The sequence below is a fragment of the Lutjanus erythropterus genome, chromosome 21, assembly GCF_056507025.1.
Source record: "Lutjanus erythropterus isolate fLutEry1 chromosome 21, fLutEry1.hap2, whole genome shotgun sequence".
NCBI classification, from domain to species: Eukaryota; Metazoa; Chordata; class Actinopteri; order Lutjaniformes; family Lutjanidae; genus Lutjanus; species Lutjanus erythropterus.
In genome coordinates, this window is record NC_139337.1 from 32420495 (window position 1) to 32443249 (window position 22755).

General features: G+C 41.4%; 2 protein-coding genes across 2 annotated transcripts; both read right to left on the reverse strand.

Annotated features, from left to right (window-relative positions):
* Positions 1–351: 351 nt before the first annotated feature.
* Positions 352–6547, reverse strand: LOC146307930 (NACHT, LRR and PYD domains-containing protein 1-like; the record flags this gene model as incomplete). Its single annotated transcript, XM_084710424.1, has 7 exons — positions 352–1235; positions 1379–1520; positions 2197–2310; positions 2511–2776; positions 3845–4062; positions 5954–6009; positions 6374–6547. Coding segments are annotated over 7 exons (1281 nt in total), but the record flags the coding sequence as incomplete, so codon positions are not given.
* Positions 6542–22313, reverse strand: LOC146307931 (NACHT, LRR and PYD domains-containing protein 12-like). Its single transcript, XM_084710425.1, is given in 13 exon segments — positions 6542–7196; positions 7606–7749; positions 8110–8286; positions 9537–9710; positions 10096–10402; positions 11241–11425; positions 14520–16352; positions 16490–16723; positions 17023–17175; positions 17473–17685; positions 18227–18403; positions 19851–20024; positions 20551–22313. Coding segments are annotated over 13 exon segments (4743 nt in total). The 5' UTR covers positions 21507–22313; the 3' UTR covers positions 6542–7180.
* Between the last annotated feature and the right edge of the window lie 442 nt (positions 22314–22755).

Sequence of the window (22755 nt, forward strand, 5' to 3'; positions counted from 1 at the left end):
CGAGAGCCGATGTGAACCACGACGTTCGTCTTTAAAAACAGGAGCAGAGAAAAAAGTCAAGTTAACTCAGTTCTATTTTATTCAGTCATTATTTATCACACTTGAATTTTGTAACTGGGTGAAAAAGTGCTGGAATCTGACCGTATGTTACATTTGATTTGAAATATATTTATCGGCTGTAACCTGATGGGGACAAAATGAGACAGAGTTGACTTATTGACCTGATTGTAAAGTCACAGTGCCACACAGTAAGAACAGACTCTGCAGGCGTCTCCGTTCAAACCGACTGTACGTTTTTAGACGTCTGTTTCTGTCTGACATTGATGACGGATGATAAAAGCGTTCATGTTAAAGACAGTCCTCAGGTAATGAACTGATACTGATGTTGCTAAAGACGTAAACTTGTGCAGATGAATGTGTTCTGCTCTGAGCTTTGACATCGACTGTATGAACGAGGAAATGAGACGGTGTGTCAGACAGCTGCTTCAGGCTCCACAGAGGGGACGAATCAGAGAGCAGCTTAGCTTCACAGAGTCAGTTACCATGGTAACTGATCCACAGGTTAAAGTTATCTCTGCTGCTGAAACAGAAAGTTTCAGAAGTTTCCCTCATCTCAGGCTTAACAAACTTTTCACTGAAGCTGTTTTCTGAATCAGGAGCCAGGATTCGACAGAAACACAAGTTTTCTGTTGAGAGTAAAAATCTACAAAATGGTGGATATGATTTCTGTGTATGGACGTCTCTTTCATCTTGTTTCATTTCTTCATTTTGCCATTTTTATGCCTTTTTTCAGGAAGGACAGCTGAAGATATGACAGGAAGTGGGCAGCAAAGAGCTGCAGGCGGCAGCGGAACAGCTTCAGTACATGGGACCCACGTTCTACCACCCGAGTTCTACCAGGTCGCCCAGAGTCTCATTTCTGCTTCAGTTCCACTGCAGTGTTTCAGAAAGGTGTGGATCCAACCTGCTGAAGTCCTCAATCAGGGATGAACTGGCTCGTGTTCCTTTGTTTCGCACCATGTCGATCACAGCTCGAGCCTTGTCAGCCCTGCTTCTGGTTCTGGCTGAATCCATCTCTTCTTGATCTATAACGCCCCGTTCTAGAAGTCGGTCCAGCAGCTGGTTTAGAATCGGGTCAGACACCGAAGAGACAAACTGTGACCGAGCCGATGACAACATGCTCTGTGGTGAGCCAATGGGAGGCCTCGGTGGATGTTCTTGATGTAGAGCCGGATCTAAAGGACGAGCAGAACAAAGAGTTCAGTAACACAAACCTCCGACTGCTCAGACACAACAACACAAAGTCACAAACGTTCTCAGTAACTGTCACTCTGTTCTGCTGTTCTCTGTTGTTCTGTCAGGTGGATGAAGAGTTTACCCATCAGGTCAACGTCATGCTCCCAGACCTCCATCTGTGTTTGGTCATGAACCGCTAAAGTCGCTTCTCCTGTGTTCGTAGGCAGGCGGATCTCAAACGTCGGGTGGTAATTTGGTCCAAAACCCAGGAAAAACTCTGCCTTCTGAAAACCAAAGTGTTAGTATCTCTACAGTATTAAAGATAATCACCGTATGGTACGGCTTGACTCACTTTATATTTATATGCATTTTTCCATTTTCTTCAAAACTTTTATTGATGGACAACCTGAAACCTGCAGAATTCACTGCTCACCTTTTCATTCACCGTCTTCAGCTCTCTTACTCACTGCACTCACTAAAAGGAGCTGCGCTGATGTCCTTCATATGTCTGGACTTCATCAATAAACTACAGCAGGAGTTTGTTGGCTGGTTGAGGGAATCAGACTTTGTGATTTCACGTCCCCCTTTACTGTAAACTCAGCTTGTTTAGAACCTAAGCTGAGGTGATACTAAATAAAATACCGGAGGTGGGGGACTCGAGACATGACTGCACTCGAGTCAGACTGAAGTCACAAATTTAAGGACTTGAGGCTCGCTTGACCTGCAGCAAGGACTTGACTTGTATTGCTTGATTCTCACCACAGCAACTTGGGACTTGCTTGAGACTTAAGGGTTAAGACTTGTGACTTGTGTAGCTTACTCCCACCCCTGCCAGGTGTTAACCCTGATGAGACGAGTTGAGTCAGGCCGTACCATGCAACAGAAATGAAGCAACAGCAGTTTGACGGATTGTGTCAGCATGTTAGAGCACTAACAAATACTTTTATTTAAAATACTCACCTTAGGCTGTATTTTGATGGCCTGAGGACACTGAAGACTGTAACTCTGATCTTGGATGAGTTTACACGAGGAAGGAGCCTCAATGTTCACAGAATATTGATGTTGTTTTCTGACCTTTAAAGAGATCAGAACATTTTAAGACTTACGTTCGAGCGTACAGCCATCACTCAAGATGGTCAGCATGAACAGAATGAGTACAGCCAGAACAGACTGTTCGGTCTTCAGTTGGACAGCTGACTGGATTTTCAAGACAGCCTTCAAAAGTTAGGAACTTTAAGCAGGTTTGTACAGACAGTTGTAACATGAAGTTTTACCTCGTTCAGATTGATGTTGCTCGGCAGAAGAAACACATTGAGTTTCTGCCTCTGTGTTCTGGGGTTTGGTTGTCCGAGGAACAGCAGAACTTGTCCCCAAACTGGGTTCGTCCACAACCTCTTGACAATGTCCCAGACCAGGCCTAAGAGAGACAGGTGAGGGACTTTGACAACCACATGAGTGTCTGTGATCTCCAGCGGCTCGAGGACGCTCATTCCATCATCAGTGATGTGGACGACAGACAGCAGACCATCAGGCAGCGGCTCTGTGAAAACAGAGAGGTTCAACTTTTTTTTTTACTGATAACAACCTCAGTACAAAGTTAGTCCTCACTGTAGTGGATTTACAGGACACCAAGTCTAGTTATTGAACAATTAAACTGTTGCCCAAGTTGATCAAATTTATTGAACACAGTGATCAGTGTTGGTGGATGAGAAGCCAGTGAGGGATTGTGTTCTTGACCCTGTCTGGAGGGGATCGATGGCCCGGGGGAACTACGAGTCCAAACTGAAGACAAGTGGAAAGTGTCAAAAAAAAAACTCTTCCTCTTCCACCATTCATTTTTACTGAAAAGTAACTTTCTAATTTTTTAGAGATTCTGTTTGCCATGACATGTTTCAGCAGCCTGCTCTCTCACTCTCTCTGTCCGGCTTGTCTCCCTCCTCCCTCTGCCTGCTGCGCACCTGAGTGCAATCGGCACTCAGGTAGGGAGAGGAGGAGGGGATAAGAGGGACAGGAAGTGGAGAGAGACGCGGGGCATGGCACATGGCACAGACACCTGGTCAGGTAGGAAGGAGTTTTTCCCTTCCTCCTTGTTTTTTTCCTCCCCAAGCAGTTTTTCCCCTGTGCATGCTTAGGTGCTGGGGTTTTGTTGTTTTCTTTTGTTGTGTTAGTTTGGGCTGGAGATTACCGGCAGTTACGTTATCTGTCTCTCTCTACTTTAGGTTTAGTTTCCTTTTAGGTAGTTTAGGGGGAGACGCTGGGAGCGACGGCCCACTGCGTGGTCGGCCCAGCGTCTTCTCTCTTTTGTTCTTTTTGGCCGGGATCTCCAGTCCTTCTTTGTTTCCCCTTTAGTTTGTTTGTGCTTTCGTTTAGTACTTTGGGTTAATAAATAAAGCTTGTGGGTAAAACGTTATATTTTGTTGTGGCGTCCTTCTTCATATGTTACTGCCTCCTACCCCTATTGAGCCGTGTGTTTCATTGTTTGTATGGGGACCGTAACAACAAGATATTATGTAAGTCATATTTCCCTGCAGCATGTCCTCTGCAGCCTGTAGGGGGCGCTAACAGGCCTTCAGAGTTTTATCATTGTTTATCATAATAAAGTCCTCACCGTCCATAATTTCACAGTGTGGGAAGCGGAGCTGACAGACAGCAGCTTCCTCTGAACACTTGATATCAAACAGCAGCCCTGCAGGCGTCTTCCCAGCTGATTGGAGGAGACTCTCATCCCATTGGACAGTCCAGTAGAGTAGCTCCGCCTCCCGAGCCACAACAAACACCAGTCCAGTCAAAGCACACTGGAACACACCTGGACCAGGACACCTGAACCTGCGGGACACAGACGGGCTGATTACAACAAGCTTTCAGCCTGCTGGTCACATGATCTGTTGAGACGCTCTGAGTTGTTATTCAGCTCGTACGTCGTGTTTTTCATGATTTAATCTTCTTCTCTGCACAGTCACAACCTGCAAACTCTGAACTCTGAAATCCATCCAATCATCCAACAGATCACTGATCAATCAGGTGATTGATCAGGCGTCACACAACAACAAGATCTGACACAAATTCAGCACAGTTCATAAATAAGTCGGGGGTGTAGAGAACATGGAGCCTTCAGTTTTACATCTTTACAGAGCAGATACTCCTCTGATCACCTGAACCACCAGGTGAAACTTCTAAACGTCAGTTTTCCTGTGATTGGTGATTGATCCTCCAGATGAACGACAGTAATTAAGAAGCTTTAGGTCCTTCTGTGAAACCTCCGCTGTACTGTGGGTTTTAATGCAGTGCTGCCTGAGAGGTCGAAGGTCACAGACAGTCTGTTGGTTCTCAGAGATTTCTCTGGATTCTCTGAATCTTTTAATGATATTATGGATTATTGATGGTGAAATCTATAAATTCCTGCAGTTTTGTGTCGACAAACGTTCTTAACTGTTTGTAGTTTTTCATAAAGTGGTGAATCTGACCCCATCCATGCTGTGAACCACTGAGTCTTTCCAGGACGTCCCTTTAATACCCAATCATGATCCTGTCACCTGTTACCAGCTCACCTGTTCACCTGTGGAACGTTCCAAACAGCTGTTTTTGGAGCGTTCCACTACTTTCAGTCTTTTGTTGCTCCTGAACCAACTTTATTGACACATGTTGCAGGCATCAATTTCAGAATGAGTGAATATTTACAAAAACAATAAAGTTTATCAGGTTGAACATTAAATATCTTATATTTGTTCTGTATTCAGTTGAATATACAGCTCTGCAAAAAAATTAGAAACCACTGCAAAATGATCCGTTTCTCTGGTTTTACTACTTACAGGTATGTGTTTGAGTAAAATGAACATTTTTGTTTTATTCTATAAACTGCTGACAACATTTCTCTCAAATCTGAAATTAAAATATTGACATTTAGTGCATTTATTGGCAGAAAATGACAACTGGTCAAAATATCAAAAAAGATGCAGTGTTTTCAGACCTCGAATAAAGCAAAGAAAACACGTTCATATTCATTTTCAAACAACACAATACTAATATTTTAACTAAGGAAGAGTTTATAAATCAATATTGGTGGGATAATGTCAATCTTTAATCAACGCAGTGGTTTTTATAATCTTCCTCATAAATCAGATTTGGTTCAGGTGATCATCTGATCAGTGTCTCATTAAGTTTGTGTTGGAATCCATCAAACACTGGAATGGACTGACTGTCAAACGTGGAGAGATGCTGACTGAAGAAACATTTGTCAGAGTGATCTCTTCATTTTTTCCAGAGCTGTAGGCTGAAAAGTTTTTTATTTTATTTATGTTTCACACAACGTTCCAACTTTTGTGGAATTGTTTATTTGAATTTATCACAGTTATCAATATTGGTTACAGTCAGTGGTGATCGATTAGAGGCTAAAATCAGGCTTCATGCAGGAGAATGAAGAGGATGAATGTTAAAAGTTCAAAGTGTGAAACTGAGCACTGAAAGGAAACGACAGTGAAACTCAAAAGTCAGTCTTAAGCTTGAAATGTGTTGTCTGAGGTGTGTGTGGGAGAGAGATCATGGGACAAGTGTTCAGATTAAGATTATGACACCTTCATCACTGAAATGAGCTGAACTGAAAAGGTTGAACTTTGAATTAAAGGTGAAGTGCTGAAAGGAGGTGAAACGCAGGTTGAAGTGTAACAACTGAAAGGAGTCGACTCGGTTGAAGTATTTTGTTGTTTTATGTTTTGGTTACCTGTATGAAGTCTTTCCAGCTTCAGTCAGCAGTTCAGGTGTGAAACTTAACTTCTCCTAAAATTGAAAAAGGCTCAAAATGAGTGAATTAAACTGGACTGGAGAGATAATTAGAACAGAAACTGACCACTGAACTCAGGTGACAGGATCCTCACTGCTTCACTTTCTACTCTACATTCACTCTTTACTTTTTATTCACTTCATTATCTCTCATCAAAATGACTAAAATATTATTATTATTATTATTATTATTATTATTATTGTTGTTCAGTGAAACGATGCTGAAGCCTGCAGGACTGTGTCGGACAGAAGCTCATAGTTTCATATTCATAGAATTTAGAAGATAAGAAATATGAAACACTGGAGGAACCAGAGTCTGATCACTGACAGATGAATCAAAAAGTTCAAGTGAAAAACTGACATTTGAGTGGAGAACCTCTGGACACACGAGCTGCTGCTGCTTCAAGCTCTCTGGATCATCAGGACACAGCTGATCCTCTTCATCCTCACACACATCCAGGTTTGGGGTTGATGTGGACACATCTGGTGGGTGATTAGAGGCATCACATGGGGAGAAGAAGACACACAGCAGATGTCAAACTCACTTTTGGACATCCTGGTGATACAACATTCATAAACCTGGAACAGCAACGTCCCCAGTTCAAGACTGGTCAGGGCTCTTTGTAACAGGACTTCAAAACCCTCCAATAAAGTCAAAATGTAGAAAACATCATGTGAAACGTTCAGACATGTTTAAGTCGAGAGCAGGTCCAAAGAGAGTTGAGACCAAGTTTAGACCAAATAACAAGGACTGAGATTCAAGACGTCCCTGCAGTGAGACAGCACAGCTGTAAGACTTCATCTCTCATCATCAACACTCAGAACAGACGAGAACAAAGCAGAACATCCTCTGTGGTTCCTGGGATGAACCTGTTCCACGAAGCAAACAGCAGACAATCTTCCAGATCTGCTTTAATAACATTTTACGTCTCTTTAAGATTTTCCAGAGGACTTTTACTCACGTCTTTCATGTCTGTCAGGTGTAGCTGTGTTTTCTCTGTCGTCCAGTCTGTAGGAAGAAACACACATCCAGCAGTTATCAAGGATGAACACAGTTAAAATGATCAGACTCAGTTAGCGGCCTTCTCTTCTCCAAACCAAACACAACCAGGACCAAACTGTCCTCTGTCCATCAGGATTTTACAATCCAGCTACGAGGACATTCTCATCAAACAGTGAGAAGTCTGGAAAGGGAAATGAACAGGTACATAATGGTGTGGTTTAGTCCACTTTGTCAAAGACACATTTGAATGTTGTCCTGATGGTGGCGCTAGATGTGAAGTCAGAGGATCTCTAACATTGTTACAATTCATCCTGAGGGGAACCTGAAGGTCTGAACCACATTTCATCACATACTTGTTGAAATATTTCAGTCTGGACCAAAGTGACGTATAGACGGACTGACAGACAGATTCTGCTACATTAAATCTAAAGTCATGTTGCTAATATGGCTACAAACTGATCTGAGAACTGATATTTGCATTAACATGTGGCTGGTCAGGGTGAAGGGTTTTAATCATCACAGTACGGTACATTATTGAATTTGTTTGTGTGAACACTTCAGGTCAGTTTACAGCTAAAACAGATTCTTACTTTACGTCTGAGGGTCCAGGTTCATCACTGAAGTCTGCAGGTTTTTCTTCAGACCAGTTACAGCTGGATCCTGGAGACTCTGATCTGTCCTTCAAACCACTCGTCATCGGGACTCCAGTCAGTGTGATCGGAAAACCTTCAACTCTGAAGAACATCGACGTATATACAGGAATACATTCAGATACTCTTACATGAATGAAGTGATCATTTATAGCAAACAGTCATACAGTTGAACTAATTCACTGGACACCAGTATGAATATGACTGGATGTTACTGGTAGATGGACGAGCCACTGATGCCGATCAGTGACTGAAAATGTGACTTCAGCCTGAATGAACTCAACGCTCCAATCTCCTCTCACACCTTCAACTCTCACTTAGCAAAGCAGCCAGTGTCCCAGTGATTCTGGATCTTTGATTGGATGATCAGTGAAGTGTCCAAAATACCACCTGAGACCAACAAATGGGTTCATCAGCAGGGACAGACTTCAACTCACTACTGACCTCAGAGTCTCCAGGCTACAGCGTGGACTCTCCAGAAGATCACACAGCAGATCCACTCCTGAATCCTGCAGGTCGAAGTTCTCACTCAGGTCCAGATCTGTCAGATGGGAGGGGTTGGACCTCAGAGCTGAGACCAGAGAAGCACAGCTGATCTCTGACAACCTGCAGTTAATCAATCTGAACAAAGAATAAATGATGAAGATAAAAATCCATTTACAGACGTGTTCATCCTTTAAATGTGAAGCTCAACATTACTATTCACTACTACCATTCACCAACTGTTCTTAAGAGGAAACTTCTTCTTCAAAATGTTCAAAAAAAAAAAAAATTCTGGTGTTTACTGATATTTTCTCACCTGGGATCTGATCTCAGGTCAGAACCGACTCTATAAACACTGCAGACACACATTTTAGTGCTGACATCCTCCTGAAAATGAATTGGTTGTTGTGTTAAATTTCACTGTACTTTAATATTATAGGATTTAAAGAGAACAAGTGTTCTGTTCTTCAACATGACGTGTTTTTAAAAGTGTCACATAACATTAGACACAACACTGTAAAATGTAAAGCCACAAAAGAGTCCTGACAGTGCTTCTATTCTTTTATTGTACTTTAATGATACTCTGATCTGTATTTTTTCATTATGAAATATTTTTATAATATGATGTAAATAAAAAAATAATGAATTCAGAACAGAATTAGAATTTAATATTTTTAGAACAATAACTAGAGGAGCAACAACGTTTACAATATAAACTCATTAATATCTCACTGGAAATCAATCTAAAATGTCAATAATCCAAATCATATTCCTGACATCAAAATACTGAGTGACGTTTCATCAGTCGGTCTCATTCAGCCTGTCCTCTGTCCTCGTCCCTCTGATGATCACATCATCACTGCCTGCGTTCAGCCCCAGGGTCCGTTTAATACCGAGTGCCAGTAGCCATAAACAAAACCTTAAGACAAATCATTTACTTCAATTTACCTTTTTAGTAAGAATACTGAGGTACAAAAGGAATCGCTGCAGCCTGAAGGTCAACATTACTATGTACTATTGTGTTATAGTGGATTATCATAATGTGTGTGTGTGTGTGTGTGTGTGTGTGTGTGTGTGTGTGTGTGTGTGTGTGTGTGTGTGTGTGTGTGTGTGTGTGTGTTCTGAAGGATCATTATCAATGGTTGGACATTATTTGTGAATGTACCAAAAACTTATAAACATTAATTGACTTTAACAACTAACAGTGAATATTTTCTACAGTTTCTTTAAGGAATAGAAGTCGTTTGTGATTGACGACTAAATGTAGTTCAAGAAACATGAAAATATGAACAAAAGTAGTTTGTAACTCTGTGGATGTAAGTTATGTGTGGACATGAATTAGATTCAATTATTAATTAAACATATTATCTCTACCACAGTGAACTGACCTCAGAGTCTTCAGTCTGCAGTTTGGACTCTTCAGAAAATCACACAGCAGCTTCACTCCTGCATCCTGCAGGTTGTTGAAGCTCAGGTCCAGATCTGTCAGATGGGAGGGGTTGGACTTCAGAGCTGAGGCCAGAGAAGAACAGCTGATCTCTGACAAACTGCAGTTAATCAATCTGAACAAAGAATAAATGATGAAGGTAAAAATCCATTTATAATCCAATCAGATGTGTTCAGGTTTAAAATGTGCAATAAATGTCTGTGATTATTATATTATTGTATTATTACTAGTATTCAATTAATTACAGGAGCTTCTTCTTACTGTATTTGGCAGTTTAGCAGGTAAATGTCATTAAAAGGATTCGTCCACATGTGAATATTTATCAAAAAATGTATTTACTGTAACAACTATCAGTGGACATTTTTCTACAGTTTCTTTAAGAAACAGAAGTCTTCTGTGACTGAAACATGAAAATATGAACAAAATGAAGTTTATAACTTTATGGAAATAAGTTATGTATGAAATTAAATTAGATTCAATGGCTAATACAGTGAACTGACCTCAGAGTCTTCAGTCTACAGCGTGGACTCTTCAGAAAATCACACAGCAGCTTCACTCCTGCATCCCGCAGTCTCCAGTTTCCACTCAGGTCCAGCTCTCTCAGATGGGAGGGGTTGGACTTCAGAGCTGAGGCCAGAGAAGAACAGCTGATCTTTGACAACCAGCAAAACCTCAATCTGAATAAAGAATAAACGATGAAAATCAAAATCCATTTATAATCCAATCAGATGTGTTCAGGTTTAAAATGTGCAGCTCAACATTATTTTGTCCTAATCAATGAACTTTTCTCTAAACTGAGCAGAGTGACTTTGTCATTGTTTTATTGTGGATCATCATAATGTCAAACTTCTACACACATCATCCAAATGTCAGCACAACATTCACACACCTGTTCATGTCAACACACATTAATAACATGCTGCTGATCTCAGACCAGTCTGGAGTTAGAGGATCAATATCAACTCATGTTGGACTAAAAAACTCTTCATTATTTCATTAATAACAGGAGCTTCTTCTCACTGTATTTGGCAGTTTAGCAGGTAAATGTCATTAAAATGTCCACATTTGTTCCAGTGTGTCTTAAACAACAGCCTCATGCTGTTTGTACATTAAAGAGTTACTGGTGGCAGTAATCATTCCTCCTGTCCATACTGAGTGTGAAGTGCTCCTTCCTAACACAACGACACTGTAAAAACTAACGAAACAAACCAGAGGAACTGTCAGTTTAATGCACACAGCAGCTGTGTGTGTCTCTGTAGCAGCCTCATCAACTTCTGATATCATGAAGATCATCACAGTTCATCACTTCACCTCTACTGAGCTTTTCATTCATGTCTGTCGGTTCTCTCTTTAAAAACTGTGTTGATTGTTCTTTCAGTTAGACAGAGGAGCAGACTGTACACATGTACATCGTTGGTTCCAGTTAAAGTCCGTGTGAAGTGAGAACAAAAGAACAAAAACACACAGACGAGGTTCATTTCTGTACTTTTCATTTCTCTGACAACCATTCGGTCATTCAGAGACAAAAAACAATGTCTTCAGATCTGTTCTCAGAGAAATCCTCAAACTGTATGAACCAAAGATTTAAAAACTCACTCACAGACTGAAACTGAATACATACAAAACAACTTCCAAAGCCACAGACGGTGAACTGACCTCAGAGCCTCCAGTCTACAGTTTGGACTCTCCAGTGCAGCAGACAGCAGCTTCACTCCTGAATACTGCAGGGGGTTGAGACTCAGCTCCAGATCTCTCAGATGGGAGGGGTTTGATTTCAGAGCTGAAGCCACGACTTCACAGTGAGTCTCTGAAAGTCCACAGCCAAAAAGTCTGTAATGATGAAAAAAGACACTTCATGTATTAGATGTAAAAACAGTTTGACATTTCCTGATTTGTTGAACATCTCACTGTGTTTGACATCAAACTAATTCTCATCACTCTCTCATTTCTGCTCACTTTTAATCTTTGTTTTGCTTTAATCTTGCAGATGAAGGACAGAAAAAGTAGTTAAACTGGCTTTGCACAATGAAACTTTCATGCATTTAGTTGCAGGTTGTAAATTCTATGAAATTTTCATGCAACATGACAGTTACACAAACCAATTCAAAAATAATAATAAAAATAAAATAAACAATCATAATAGCGTTTCAATAAAATTAGCTGGCTGATTGATTCTGTGAAAATGTGACATAAACAAACTTCACCTCGCTCACGTTAGTTTGTTGACAGCGTTACTGACCTGACATGAAGTCTGTGAGGAGAATAACAGACCATCTTGTGTTTTATTTAATTTGTTCATTTTGGTGATAATCAGCTGTTGTTGAATTGAAATCAGTCTGTTAAAATCAGTTGCATCTCAGTTTAATGTCATCATCTGACACGTTATCAGTGCTTTAATTGGCTGTTGTTTGTTTTAGGTTCAGCTTCACGTTACTTTATTCACGCCTGTGGGCAGATTTGCTTTGCAGTGAGTTGTCCACCCATACATACATACACACAGACCTCAGGACACCCGCAACACTATATAGCATAACAAACCAGAAACCAAATGAAAAGGGCTCAGGGCTCCACAAATAAAAGACCAAATAGATAAAACACAATTTAAAATATAATATGAAATAAAATACATAAAATAATCTAAAAGTAATACAGCAATCAATAAAAACACTAATTTCATTAAGATAAGATCTGAATAAACCCGAGTTAAAAAGTTAAAATGAGTTTATAAACCCGGATAATTAAGTAATAAATAAACCCATAAATAAATATAACAATAAATAAGTCCTGTGCAGTCAGTCAATGCAGCTTGTTCAGTTCAATAATGGCAGCAGGAATAAAACTGTCTCTGTAACATTTTGTCTTACATTTGAGGACTGAGTACCTCCGTCCGGTGTAAGGGTTGGGAGTCATGATTCAAAATGGAAGAAGCTATCCTCTGTAACTGCCTGGAATACAGGGATGCTGGGAGAAACTGAGACTCACCAAATATATAGATGTATATATAGAATAATAGAGGACTATTAGCTATTTGATTCAAGGCGTTCCTCTCCTTTAAAGACATATGACCGAACCATGACACCAAAGAAAAAGATAACACAGATTCAATAAAAGCACGATTGTTACGTGCCACAGTGTCTGTGTGGTGCTGTTCTCTCCTGTGCCCAGGTTCTGCTCCTCCCCCCTTGCAGATTGCAGTGATTGGCATCAGGTGCAGCTGCTCTGCAATCAGGACCTGGTGCTTAAAAACCTGCAGAGTGCAGCCGATCAGGGCCAGAGGGCCATTCGCCAGACTACAGTCTGCAAGTCTGTAGTCTAATCCTGCAGCAGCAGGTTAGTCTACTCGTGGTGGTTGACAAATGCTTTGCTAGCGCTCTCAGCTAGTGAAGTCACTTGTCTTTGTGTTTCCTGTGCCTTGTTACCTCCATGGTTGGCAAAGGCACTCGTTTGGGTGCCCCTCATGTTCTTTGCTAGTCCCGCCAGCTAGCAAAGGCACTCGTCGTTTTCTGTGCTTGTGTTCTTGTTAGCCTCCCTGGCTAGCATGGACACTTGCTGTCTTTTGTGTGTGTGTGTCGTTTAAAATAGTAGGTTAAGTTAACCCCTTTTTTTAATCTGGTAACCTAATTTTATGCATAATTTGTTAATAAAAGAACCTTTGTTTACATTTTTGTCTGTTTTCCTTCATTCCCTTTTTCTCCCAGTTAAATTAATTTAAAGTTACACCCCTCATCCCCTAGCCCAACTTGGGGGTCGTAACAACGATAAAACATGGTCATTGTAGTTCAGTTAATATGAAAGTGCAAGAGTTTCCTTAAACAGTGCAAACGCTGTTGACCCTTTTTGCACACAGCTTCACAGTTAGCTTGAAAATTCAATTAGTCATCAATGACCGTCCCTGGATATTTGTAAGATTGCACAACCTCAATAGTTTACCCTTTAACTACAGTGTCATCATGCATGTGGGTTTTCCTCCTAAAATCAATCACCATATCTTTTGTTTTTGAGATGTGAAGTTGGAGGTAAGACTCCTCACACCAGTGCAGAAAATCATCAACCGCTGGACCACGGCTGGATTCATTTTCCTGCAGTAGACTGACAATGACTGAATCATCGGCATATTTAATTATATATCTATTGTCATGTCTACTGTAGAAAATAAATAATAATGGTGATAGAACACAGCCTTGAGGTGAACCAGTTAATGAGTAGTTTCGGTCAGAGAACACACCATTCACTTTTACTCTCTGTGACCTGTTAGTTAAAAAGTCTAAAATCCAGCCCGCCAGATTGTTGCTCAACTCAAAGTTCTTGGACCCCAAAAATAAAATTTCTACAATAGTTTTCATACTCACCCAGGCTGATCCAAGTTGTTGCTGCCATTTGTTTCTCTAATTCTAGTTCACAATTCTGCTTTCCCTGTAGAATTTCAATTTTTAGTTCTTTTGTGGCAGAGTGCAGATCAGAAGCTGTTCCCTGCTTTAAAGCAAGTGACGTCTTTTGTAGACATGATTAAACTGATTTGGTAACCCAAGGGTTTGTTGTTGGAATTTATTTTGACACACTTACATGGGATAATCATGTCCCTGCAAAAGGTACCATATGAGCATGTTACATCGACCAATGAGTCCAAATCCTCACCACATGACTGTGTAAAAATGTCCCAGTTGGTACAGTTGAAGCATTCTTGCAGGGAGAGAACCAGACCTTTATGTCCTTGGTCATAGTTTTTTTTCTTTTAAGGACAGTCTTGTCCCTCATGTGTTTAACCAGGTCTATGAGTCGCCTCCATCACCCAGAGGTGATAAATACAACTGATACATAAGTCATATAAAAACAAGTGGAGCACTATTGTAAGAATAATAATAATTTTATAGGCCAGTGTTTCCAGGAATCTACAGTAATTTATGTTAATCACATCTGGACTTACGTTGCTTTTCTGCAGTTCCTCACAGCTGGAATCAGTCTCAGTCGTCCCTCCTTTGATGTGTTGTACTTCTGCAAGTCCAACTCCTCCAGAACCTCCTCTGACATCTGCAGCACGTAGGCCACAGCTGAGCAGTCAAACACTGAGAGTTTCTTCTCTGATCTGTTCTCTGACTTCAGGAACTCTTGGATCTCCTGATGGACTGAGTAGTTGTTCATCTCCATCAGACAGTGGAAGATGTTGATGCTTCTGTCAGGAGAGATTTCATCACTGTTCATCTCCTTCAGGTTCTTGATGACTCTCCGGATGATTTCTGGACTGTTGTCTGTCTGACCCAGCAGGCCTCCTAAGACTCTCTGGTTGGACTCCAGAGAGAGGCCATGAAGGAAGCGGACAAACAGGTCCAGGTGACCATTCTTACTGTAGAGGGATTCCTTCATGGCTCTGCTCAGAAAGACATCCAGGGTTAAGTTACTGTAGACATTCCCCAGGAAGTCCACCAGTACCTGTGTGTTCCTGCTGGTGTAACAGTGGAACATGTAGACTGCAGCCAGAAACTCCTGAACGCTCAGATGAACAAAGCAGTAGACTGTTTTCTGGAAGATCACACTCTCTCTTTTGAAGATCTCTGTACAAACTCCTGAGTACACCGAGGCCTCTGTGACATCCAGACCACATCGCTCCAGGTCTTCTTGGTAGAACATGATGTTTCCTTCCTCCAGATGTTCAAACGCCAGCCTCCCCAGCTTCAGAAGAACTTCCCTGTCAGCCTCCATCAGCTCCTGTGGACTCGTCTCATGTCCCTCATGGTCCTTGTTCTTCTTCCTCTTTGTCTGAACCAGCAGGAAGTGTGAGTACAGGTCAGTCAGGGTCTTGGGCAGCTCTCCTCTCTGCTCTGTAGTCAACATGTCCTCCAGAACTGTAGCAGTGATCCAGCAGAAGACTGGGATCAGACACATGATGTGGAGGCTCCTGGATTTCTTGATGTGTGAGATGATTCTGCTGGACAGATCTTCATCACTGAACCTCCTCCTGAAGTACTCCTCCTTCTGGTCATCAGTGAAGCCTTGTACTTCTGTTACCCTGTCAACACATGAAGGAGGGATCTGATTGGCTGCTGCAGGTCTGGAAGTTATCCAGATGAGAGCTGAGGGAAGCAGATTCCCCTTGATGAGGTTTGTCAGCAGCACGTTGACTGATGACTTCTGTGTGACATCAGACACAACCTGACTGTTGTTGAAATCCAGTGAAAGTCTGCTTTCATCCAGGCCGTCAAAGATGAACACAAGTTTACAGACAGCCAGCTTCTCTGCTGTGACCTTCTGTAATGTTGGATGGAAAACATGGAGCAGACTGAGAAGACTGTACTGCTCATCTTTGATCAAGTTCAGCTCCCTGAACGAAAGCAGAACCACCAGACTGACATCTTGGTTTTCCAAACCCTCTGCCCAGTCCAGAGTGAACTTCTGCACTGAGAAGGTTTTTCCAACTCCAGCGACGCCGTTGGTCAGAACGACTCTGATGTGTCTCTGTTGGTCAGGTAAGACTTTAAAGATGTCCTGGCACTTGATTGGAGTCTCATGGAGGGTCTTCTTCTTGGACGTTGTCTCCAGCTGTCTCACCTCATGTTGGGTATTAACCTCTTCACTCTGTCCCTCTGTGATGTAGAGCTCAGTGTAGATCCTGTTGAGGAGGGTTCCACTTCCTGTTCCATCAGTTCCTTCAGTCACATGTTCACATCTCGTCTTCAGACTGATCTTATGTTCATCTAAAACCTCCTGCAGATCAAACTCCACTGTAAGACAATAAAAAAAGGTGAAATTATAAATAGTGTTACTTTTCAGGACCCAAACAAAAATGATAACAATTAAGAGAAAGAAATGAAGATGGACGGCTTAGACTGTTTTAAATGCACCAAAACTTTAAATGCACAATTTGTGACTGTTGCAACACAAGAAGACATGAAGACAGACAGATGTCCAGATGACAGATGTCTAGTCTTACTTTGTTCAGTGCTGGTCTGACTGTCTCTCAGCTGTCCAGCTTTGCTGGATGTTTCTCCACACTGGGGACAGGAAGAGTCTCCTGATGAACCAGACTGGTCCCAGTATGAGTTGATGCACTGTCTGCAGAACCAGTGTCCACAGCTGGTACAGACTGGATCCTTTAGGACATCCTGACACAAAACACAGCAGGACGCAGGCTCTCTGTGGACACAAAGACATTTATTTTTAATGAGAAACCTATCTTGGCTTACTGAAGTAAAATATTTTACCAACACTGTCTACATGATTATATACTGTAAATCTATAATAATGTCGTTAACACATCTACAAACTGATCTGAGAACTGATATTTGCATTAACATGTGGCTGGTCAGGGTGAAACACAAGCTGTCAATAATTTTACTAAATGAAATGAGCTGTTTTAATCATCACAGTACGGTACATTATTGAATTTGTTTGTGTGAACTTCAGGTCAGTTTACAGCTAAAACAGATTCTTACTTGAAGTCTGAGGGTCCAGGTTCATCACTGAAGTCTGCAGGTTTTTCTTCAGACCAGTTACAGCTGGATCCTGGAGACTCTGATCTGTCCTTCAAACCACTCGTCATCGGGACTCCAGTCAGTGTGACTGGTGAACCGTAAACATCAGAGAACCTAAATGTATATACAGCAATACATTCAGATACTCTTACATGAATGAAGTGATCATTTATAGCAAACAGTCATACAGTTGAACTAATTCACTGGACACCAGTATGAATATGACTGGATGTTACTGGCAGATGGACGAGCCACTGATGCCGATCAGTGACTGAAAATGTGACTTCAGCCTGAATGAACTCAACGCTCCAATCTCCTCTCACACCTTCAACTCTCACTTAGCAAAGCAGCCAGTGTCCCAGTGATTCTGGATCTTTGATTGGATGATCAGTGAAGTGTCCAAAATACCACCTGAGACCAAGCAGGGACAGACTTCAACTCACTACTGACCTCAGAGTCTCCAGGCTACAGCGTGGACTCTCCAGAAGATCACACAGCAGATCCACTCCTGAATCCTGCAGGTCGTTGTAGCCCAGCTCCAGCTCTGTCAGATGGGAGGGGTTGGACCTCAGAGCTGAGGCCAGAAAAAAACAGCTGATCTCTGACAAACTGCAGCTCCTCAATCTGAATAAACGGTGAAGATTAAAAAGATTTAAAAAAAAAAAAACATTTAAAATGCAATCATATGTGTTCAATGTGTTTTAAATGTGCAGCTCAACATTACTATGTCCTAATCAATGAGCTTTTCTGTGTTTTTGAGGATCAATATCAGACATATTGCAGTAAAGAACTGTGATTATTATATCATTATTATTATTACTTATATTATTTATTAAAGGTCCTTATTCTTACTAGATTTTGGAAGTTCAGCAGGTAAATGTCATTAAAAGGAGTCTTATATATATTTTGTGTCTTAAACAACAGCCACCATGCAGCAAAGGGGTTTTGGGTGGGAGTCGAACCCACAGCCACTGCTGAGGACTGACTTTGTGGCGAACAAAGACAAAGATTTTTCTGCTGCAAATTATTTATTTACTTTTTGTTGCAGTCTAAAGGTCTGTGGCTTTAAACAGAAGAAGTTTATAACTTTATGGATGTAAATTATGTGACATGAATTAAGTTCACTTGATAATTAAACATATCATATCTACCACAGTGAACTGACCTCAGAGTCTTCAGTCTACAGTCTGGACTCTCCAGAAAATCACACAGCAGCTTCACTCCTGCATCCCGCAGTCTCCAGTTTCCACTCAGGTCCAGCTCTGTCAGATGGGAGGGGTTGGACTTCAGAGCTGAGGCCAGAGAAGAACAGCTGATCTCTGTCAAATTGCAGCCCCTCAATCTGAATAAAGAATAAACGATGAAAATCAAAATCCATTTATAATCCAATCAGATGTGTTCAGGTTTAAAATGTGCAGCTCAACATTATTTTGTCCTAATCAATGAGCTTTTCTCTAAACTGAGCAGAGTGACTTTGTCATTGTTTTATTGTGGATCATCATAATGTCAAACTTCTACACACATCATCCAAATGTCAGCACAACATTCACACACCTATTCATGTCAACACACATTAATAACATGCTGCTGATCTCAGACCAGTCTGGAGTTAGAGGATCAATATCAACTCATGTTGGACTAAAAAACTCTTCATTATTTCATTAATAACAGGAGCTTCTTCTCACTGTATTTGGCAGTTTAGCAGGTAAATGTCATTAAAATGTCCACATTTGTTCCAGTGTGTCTTAATCAACAGCCTCATGCTGTTTGTACATTAAAGAGTTACTGGTGGCAGTAATCATTCCTCCTGTCCATACTGAGTGTGAAGTGCTCCTTCCTAACACAACGACACTGTAAAAACTAACGAAACAAACCAGAGGAACTGTCAGTTTAATGCACACAGCAGCTGTGTGTGTCTCTGTAGCAGCCTCATCAACTTCTGATATCATGAAGATCATCACAGTTCATCACTTCACCTTTACTAAGCTTTTCATTCATGTCTGTCGGTTCTTTCTTTAAAAACTGTGTTGATTGTTCTTTCAGTTAGACAGAGGAGCAGACTGTACACATGTACATCGTTGGTTCCAGTTAAAGTCCGTGTGAAGTGAGAACAAAAGAACAAAAACACACAGACGAGGTTCAGACCAAAAACCATGGAAAAGAAAAGAAACAAACAAAATAAGAAGTGAAAACTAAACACCAGACAATGAAAAATGTTAACATTAAAAGGATGGTTCAACCCCATAATACACATTATCTGCTGACCTGTAGAGCTCTTTATCCATCTGGATCATTTTTGTGTGAGTTGTTCTAGAGTTACAGGCCCAGCAGATGTCTGCCTTCTCCCCAGAATAATGATACTCAGCTTGTAGTTCTCAGAGTCAAAAAAAAGAAAAAGAAAAGGAACATTTAAAGATCCACAGACCTTGTTGTGAGCAATTTCATGTAGGAACTACTTTCTTTCTTTTAGAAGTTCCTAAATGAAACTATTCACAACAAACTCTGTGGATTATCTCCAGCAACCAGGTCACAATTTCTGTAAAGACACTCTGGTTTTAAATTTTCAAATTTATTTATGACTGTCATCTAGTTCCATTATATTTGAGAGAAGGCAGAAATCAGAAACAGGCAACTCACACTGAAACAGTTCAGAGACAAAAAAACAATGTCTTCAGATCTGTTCTCAGAGAAATCCTCAAACTTTATGAACCAAAGATTTAAAAACTCACTCAAAGACTGAAACTGAATATATACAAAACAACTTCCAAAGCCACAGACGGTGAACTGACCTCAGAGTCTCCAGTCTACAGTTTGGACTCTCCAGTCCAGGAGACAGCAGCTCCACTCCTGAATCCTGCAGGGGGTTGTTACTCAGGTCCAGCTCTCTCAGATGGGAGGGGTTTGATTTCAGAGCTGAGGCCATGGCCTCACAGTTAGTCTCTCGGAGTCCACAGTCAAAAAATCTGTCATGGAACACATATCATAATCATAATCAGTTATCACCTGTATGTCTGATTATATAAGACACCTTACAGAATCTACTCAGGTAATAATAACATCACTTCATTCACTGATGACTGTAAAATACTCCTGTATGTTGTGATCAAATGCTGCTGTGACTAAACCTCAGACTCTAAAGTCCCTCATGTGTTTAACCAGGTCTGTGAGTCGCCTCCATCACCCAGAGGATGATAAGCAGAAAAATAAACTTTAGATTGAAAGAAATATTATAAATAAATAGAAGAACTGTGTTCATTAACTTGACACCTATAAAAAAAAACAACTGAAAAATTTACATTTGTTTCTCTCTCAGCATTTGAAAGAGCCCAAGAACATCTGTGACTAAATACAACTGATAAATAATTCATATAATAAACAAGTGGAGAACTATTGTAAAAATAATAATAATTTTATGGGCCAGAGTTTATATTTGAAGAACTAAACTACTAATCTACAATGATTTATAATGTTAATCACATTTGGACTTACGTTGCTTTTCTGCAGTTCCTCACAGCTGGAATGAGTCTCTGTAGTCCAACATATGATATGTTGTACTTCGTCAGGTCCAACTCCTCCAGAACCTCCTCTGACATCTGCAGCATGTAGGCCACAGCTGAGCAGTGGATCTCAGAGAGTTCCTTCTCTGATCTGTTCTTTGACTTCAGGAACTCTTGGATCTCCTGATGTACTGAGTGATCGTTCATCTCCATCAGACAGTGGAAGATGTTGATGCTTCTGTCAGGAGAGATATGATCACTGTTCATCTCCTTCAGGTTGTCGATGACTCTCTGGATGATTTCTGGACTGTTGTCTGTCTGACCCAGCAGGCCTCCTAAGAGTCTCTGGTTGGACTCCAGAGAGAGGCCATGAAGGAAGCGGACAAACAGGTCCAGGTGACCATTTTTACTGTAGAGGGATTCCTTCATGGCTCTGCTCAGAAAGACATCCAGGGTTAAGTTACTGTAGACATTCCCCAGGAAGTCCACCAGTACCTGTGTGTTCCTGTTGGTGTAACAGTGGAACATGTAGACTGCAGCCAGAAACTCCTGAACGCTCAGATGAACAAAGCAGTAGACTGTTTTCTGGAAGATCACACTCTCTCTTTTGAAGATCTCTGTACAAACTCCTGAGTACACCGAGGCCTCTGTGACATCCAGACCACATCGCTCCAGGTCTTCTTGGTAGAACATGATGTTTCCTTCCTCCAGCTGTTCAAACGCCAGCCTCCCCAGCTTCAGAAGAACTTCCCTGTCAGCCTCCATCAGCTCCTGTGGACTCGTCTCATGTCCCTCATGGTACTTGTTCTTCTTCCTCTTTGTCTGAACCAGCAGGAAGTGTGAGTACAGGTCAGTCAGGGTCTTGGGCAGCTCTCCTCTCTGCTCTGTAGTCAACATGTCCTCCAGAACTGTAGCAGTGATCCAGCAGAAGACTGGGATCAGACACATGATGTGGAGGCTCCTGGATGTCTTGATGTGTGAGATGATTCTGCTGGACAGATCTTCATCACTGGACCTCCTCCTGAAGTACTCCTCCTTCTGGGCGTCAGTGAAGCCTCGTACTTCTGTTACCCTGTCAACACATGAAGGAGGGATCTGATTGGCCGCTGCAGGTCTGGAAGTTATCCAGATGAGAGCTGAGGGAAGCAGATTCCCCTTGATGAGGTTTGTCAGCAGCACGTTGACTGATGACTTCTGTGTGACATCAGACACAACCTGACTGTTGTTGAAATCCAGTGAAAGTCTGCTTTCATCCAGGCCGTCAAAGATGAACACAAGTTTACAGACAGCCAGCTTCTCTGCTGTGACCTTCTGTAATGTTGGATGGAAAACATGGAGCAGACTCAGAAGACTGTACTGCTCATCTTTGATCAAGTTCAGCTCCCTGAACGAAAGCAGAACCACCAGACTGACATCTTGGTTTTCCAAACCCTCTGCCCAGTCCAGAGTGAACTTCAGCACTGAGAAGGTTTTTCCAACTCCAGCGACGCCGTTGGTCAGAACGACTCTGATGTGTCTCTGTTGGTCAGGTAAGACTTTAAAGATGTCCTGGCACTTGATTGGAGTCTCATGGAGGGTCTTCTTCTTGAACGTTGTCTCCAGCTGTCTCACCTCATGTTGGGTATTAACCTCTTCACTCTGTCCCTCTGTGATGTAGAGCTCAGTGTAGACCCTGTTGAGGAGGGTTCCACTTCCTGTTCCATCAGTTCCTTCAGTCACATGTTCACATCTCGTCTTCAGACTGATCTTATGTTCATCTAAAACCTCCTGCAGATCAAACTCCACTGTAAGACAATAAAACAGGTCTAAATATAAATTGTGTTACTTTTACAGCACCCAAAAAATGATAACAATTAAGAGAAAGAAATGAAGATGGACGGCTTAGATAATTTTAAATGCACCAAAACTTTAAATGCACAAAATGTGACTTTTACAACACAAGAAGACATGAAGACAGACAGATGTCCAGATGACAGATGTCTAGTCTTACTTTGTTCAGTGCTGGTCTGACTGTCTCTCAGCTGTCCAGCTTTGCTGGATGTTTCTCCACATTGGGGACAGGAAGAGTCTCCTGATGAACCAAACTGGTCCCAGTATGAGTTGATGCACTGTCTGCAGAACCAGTGTCCACAGCTGGTACAGACTGGATCCTTTAGGATGTCTTGACACAAAACACAGCAGGACGGAGGCTCTCTGT